Below are 5,394 nucleotides of genomic sequence, written 5' to 3'. Positions count from 1 at the left end.
TATACTACATGTTTAACCCAATGTATTAAATCACGCAAGCATCTACAAATAAAATAATATATTCATTAAATACTTTAATTATTATTTAATTTTCACATCTAGGTACAAATAAATATTCTAACCAAATTTATTAGATTCTTTTTATTTTATCTCTATGGGACCTCTCTTCCTCTTCACCTTCCCTTCTTTTCCTCTTCTTCTTTAGTTTTTTTCCCTTTTAAAAAAAGGAAAAAACCACTTCAAATATCAAAGAAAAACACCATCTTTCTCATCCAATTTCCCATTTGATTATTTCTTACTAATTTTTATTATTTATTTTTAGATATATGGATGATGAAATGTATGGTTTCCATTCAACAAGTGATTATGCGGACAAAGCGTTGATGTCACCAGACAATTTGATTATGCAAACTGAATACAACAACTTTCACAACTACAACAACTTGTCTCCTCATCCTCCTATCTTTGGATCCGATGATGTTCAATTATCATCCAACTCTACTCTTCAAAATAATAATAGTTATCAAATTAGAGCTGGAAATTTTGGCAGCGGTAGCAGCGCAAGGGATGATAATAATAATAGTAATAACAACAACAACGAGGATCATGAGGAAGATGGTTCAAATGTTATCAAGGCTAAAATCGTCTCACATCCTTATTATCCTAAATTACTTGACGCTTATATTGATTGCCAAAAGGTTAAGTATCCCTATATTTTCATATTTTCTATGATCTAACTAATTTTTTGGATTTTCTTATAACTTCAACCTAAATATCTTTTCATCATCATTTCTTAGAGATATGCTTTTATTTTATTCTTTAACAAGAGGGTTTATGTTAATTTGGATATCGACTTCTTTTTTAGTACTTTTGATATATAACTTAAATTGTTACGGAATTTTGTTATTTTACAGGTTGGAGCACCACCAGGTATAGCAAATCTGCTAGAAGAAATAAGGCAACAAAATGATTTTCGTAAACCAAACGCTACTTCTATATGTATAGGAGCTGATCCTGAACTAGATGAGTTTATGGTTAGTTACTCTTTTTTATTTTTCTGTTTGTAGAATTTATTGTTTTGACTTTTCGTGCTTCTTCTCGAAACTTTTAATTTAATTATCATCTGTGAACAGTTTGTTTGAAATCTTGACCATATATGTTTGTTTATTTTGTCAAAATAGGAAATGTACTGTGATATATTGTTGAAGTATAAGTCCGATCTGTCTAGACCTTTCGATGAAGCAACAACGTTCCTCAACAACATTGAACTGCAACTCGGTAATCTTTGCAAAGGTCAGTCAAACATTATATGAATACCATATTGTTTGTCTCCATATCTTTTATACTAACTAGTATAATGGAATATCCTTATACACAACACTACTATAAATAAAGGTTTCTATTATGAATGAGTGAAAAATTTGTGTTATAGAATATGATTTTTTCACTTATTTTTCATTGAAGCAGCTCACTCAGAAAATGCATAGCAAAAAACATATTCTCATTAAGGAAATTTCTTAAATTTTCCGTATGAAAACATTCGTAGTACTTTTTTTCTTTTCTTATTCGATTCAATCAAAATATATGTAAGAATATTTGATATGAAAAATTTATTTGGGAAATAGTGATTTCTTAGTAGTGGAACATATAATATAGTAACATCATAAGAAGATTGACTCCAAAGTAAATTTGATTGTTATAGAGAAATTTAACCGGACATATATAATGCAACTACAACATTAAAAACGAAATTAGTCATATGTTATGAAATACAATTTCTGTGGAGTTGGTATAACTATTTTGCACACAGAGAGATGTTGAAACACCTCTTTACCTTCAATTCTTGTTCTCTCATATGCAGAGAGACTACTATAAGAATTGAACACACGTTTATTGTACGGAATACTCTTCACTAATATTGTCATTGGACTGTAAGAGGAGGTAAAATGTGTGGTGCAATAATAATGAGCATAGGGCTCCAAAAATTATGACCAAAAGGTGTCAGAAATGAAAATAATGAGCAAATGTTTCTTGCCTTTGTGGATTCAAACCGTGACTGAGTATATGATTTTAGAAAAAATTGCTTGTTTTGTTGGAAATAATTGAGTGATAGTAGCAAAAATACTATGTATTGTTTTTCCCTCGAGGGTTAGATGATTTTTCAGTGCAACATGGGACCTTAGATATCCTAGTTTTAGAGCCCGTTTGGATGGGCTTAAAAAAATAACTTTTAGGGTTGAATTGCTTTTAGAACTTTAAAGTGCTGAAAGTTATTTTTATAAATAAGCAGTTGAGTGTTTGGATAAAAGTGCTTAAACGAGGAAAATTATGTGAATTTTAGGGTTAAAAAAATAAAAAGGGTAGTTTGGGAATTTAGTTAAAATATAAGAGATATAAAAGTAATTTCCATGGTCAAAGAAAATGACTTTAAGCACTTAGAAAAAAATAATTAGGAATCCAAACTTTTCATTTTTGACTGACTTTAAGAATTTTCTGGCCTAAAGTTAGCATTAGGCAAACACGTCCAAAAGCTGAAAATGGGCTTTAAATTGGTTTTGATCAATTTAAAAACAATCCAAGCTCTTACTCGTATTGTTTTTGTGGTGCTTCACTTGTCTCTCTTGCCTTTTGTTTGGTTGTCAGAGAAATTTTCTTTTTTTGCATTTAAAACCACTTTAGCTCAGAAAACTTTCTGATTTTGACATATCACAGTTGAGGTGACATGGCTATAGTAACTCTTTCAATAAACAGTGACATATGTCCTCTAATCTATACTCTATATCTACCCTATTACTAGATCACTGCTCATGTTATATATAGGTAACCTGATCATTATATATTTTATGTGACTTGGTACTAGTATGATAATTGGAGTGTAAGTTTTTTTTTTGTCCTGGAGTAAATTCATCTCAATACAATTGAGTAATTGGCTAGTTTCCTATAAAATCAAGAAAGATTTTGCAAATTATGGAACATATGGTAATGGCCATTCTTTTGTTTGATCAATGGTGAGTTAGTGACTGACGATAATCATGCAAGTACACATTCACATCTATTTGTTTTTGGTATTATTAGGATAGAGAAATTCTTAATTGTTTTGATCTAAACACTAGGTGTTAATGATAAGTAGTTACCCGATCAAGTTATTATGACATGTGTAGGGTATTATGCCTTACAATAACCCAATACTTAAAAGTTTAAATGAGGAGATAAAAGGGTAAAATCTAAGATGTAATTAATTAGCAAACTAATTCCTATCAAATTGTATGAACATAGGGTTTATAATTCTTGTACTTGGACTAGTGTTGTAGCCGTAGCTGGCTCACATGTAGACATAGATAATTATTAATAATAGTACTAATTTCAACTTGGATATATATTTTCATTACAAGATACTACTTCTTCATTTTAGTTAAGGTCACTATTGTAGTATTATTTTACATTCATCTTCATGACTATACAATTTAAGAGGTTGATTTCTCTATTGGTCACTCAATTAATAATTTTTTATCTCAAAAAGTTATTTTTTAATTTAAAAAAATTGGAAGAAATATGTCTCTTTGAGATAAAAATTATTAGTGGGAGAAATCAAATTCTACTTTTAAGCTAAGTTTGTTTATATCCTTCAAAATAATTTTTGGTGCATCTCGAATTCTACAAAAATTTCATTCTGTATGTTTTTTTGGATTGATACAAACAAGATATTCTTGATGTTGGCCTTTACTTTCTCTAATGTCAACAAAGACCATATGTTGAGTAGAAGTAGAGTCTACAATAGTTGTATGAATTCTCAGATCAGATCGAATGTGGCTTGCATGTGAAACCGCAATTAGTTGGTCTTTCCAACCTCTGCAAAGCCTTGATAATTTTTTTTCTTTCTTTAAAAGAATTTCAAGTTCCAATATTATAGTGCTATGTGTTCTTGGCAGACACATTGGGAATTGTTTGATGTCTCATTGGTGTGCTGTTAAAGTGATTATTATATATCTTCGTTTAGCTAATGATTTATCTCCCTTGTTGTTATCGTACAATCTCACAAATGAAAGGTGAAAAATCCTTTTGATATTATATATGTGTTTGCATTTTTTAAAAATACACTATTTTTGAAAAATTCGATTCATATCTGTTGATTTTTTTGAAAAGTCTGAGCAACATGAGTTTTATGTAACCTTACTCCTATATTATTCTCAACGCGCAAGAGATTTTTTAAATCAAAGAATCTTAACATGACATGTTACTGTTATGTTACTGCGCATAGCGGAAGCTTTAGTGCACCGGACTGCCCTTTAATCTTAACTAACATGTCATGTTACAACATTGATCTTTTGTTGAATTCTCATGATCAATCTTCTGTCCTAATGGTCTGGCAGTTTTTTAACTAAGCTAAGTACAATTGGAAACTTGTTGTTTATTATATTTGCTTTAATTTGATCTGGACTAATAATTAATTACTTAGATTAATGTATTAAACTAAATAAATAGGGTATAAAGTTGTGTTATTTTATGCTTCTCCACGCATTAAAAGCTGTCATTGTCCAAAGAGTTTTTAAGTTGAAGCCAATGACATTTGATCTGTATACAAGGTGCAGGTAGCAGCCTTACAGTCTAAAGAGTTAATGGGAAAAAAAATTAATAATCAATGGGTGATTATAAATTCTCTGTGTTTGACAAACTATATAAGTATAATTGTTTTTTGTTTCAAAGTACAGATTGACTTTGTAGTGACACATAGGGAGTTATTTAATTAAGTTGGCCTCGTGTGCCTTTGTTTTAACTTGCCAGTTCAACTATTATTATTAATAATTATTATTTTTTGTTTAATTTCAATAAAAAGATTATTAGTTTTAAAAGTGGAAGTGTTGTATGAGTGATCACGTGCTTAGATTGCATTAAACTGATAAACTGCTGGATGCTGTTTTCCATATTGTTTGTCCTTGTGCCTTTATTTCATGTTCAAGTTGATGCATGCTGGCCTTTTATTTATGCTTGAGATATAAGCTGAATGAATACCTGTGATTTCAATATATAGTAAATATATGGGGGATAATTTCGGTGACTTTTTTTTATTTTGATTTTTTTTGTAACAATTCGATCTTAGGGGAGCTACACATAAGCAAGGTCTGAATTTTTAGTGTCATTATATTGACATAGTAAATAAACTAGTCAAACTTATAATAAATCTTCACATGGACGGTAAGGAACTAAGGACCTCAATTCACTTGGAGTCGTTCCCTAGGTCGTTACGGATGCTATTATGAAAGAATTAATAAAAATTCGACTCGGACCCTCGGCATCAAAAAAATCTATGGGCTAACACACATGAAAAACTGGCAAAATTGCCTTATTCCTATTGCGTCGCTAATAAAATGCTCTTAAACCCCTCTAAAGCGCCGT

At 30.2% G+C, this 5,394-nt stretch overlaps 1 protein-coding gene across 1 annotated transcript; it reads left to right on the top strand.

The window, feature by feature from the left end:
- The first annotated feature begins 215 nt into the window (after positions 1–215).
- On the top strand, positions 216–1,383 carry LOC129879814 (homeobox protein knotted-1-like 6). The gene is made up of 3 exons (XM_055953544.1): positions 216–698; positions 915–1,034; positions 1,182–1,383. The coding sequence occupies exons 1-3, from the start codon at positions 327–329 to the stop codon at positions 1,311–1,313; spliced, it is 624 nt and encodes a 207-aa protein (XP_055809519.1). The 5' UTR covers positions 216–326; the 3' UTR covers positions 1,314–1,383.
- Positions 1,384–5,394: the final 4,011 nt, after the last annotated feature.

This window comes from Solanum dulcamara, unplaced genomic scaffold, assembly GCF_947179165.1.
Source record: "Solanum dulcamara unplaced genomic scaffold, daSolDulc1.2 scaffold_46_ctg1, whole genome shotgun sequence".
Lineage (NCBI taxonomy): Eukaryota > Viridiplantae > Streptophyta > Magnoliopsida > Solanales > Solanaceae > Solanum > Solanum dulcamara.
Note: the sequence above shows the minus strand (reverse complement) of the source record. Positions and strands in the feature narration are given on the sequence as shown.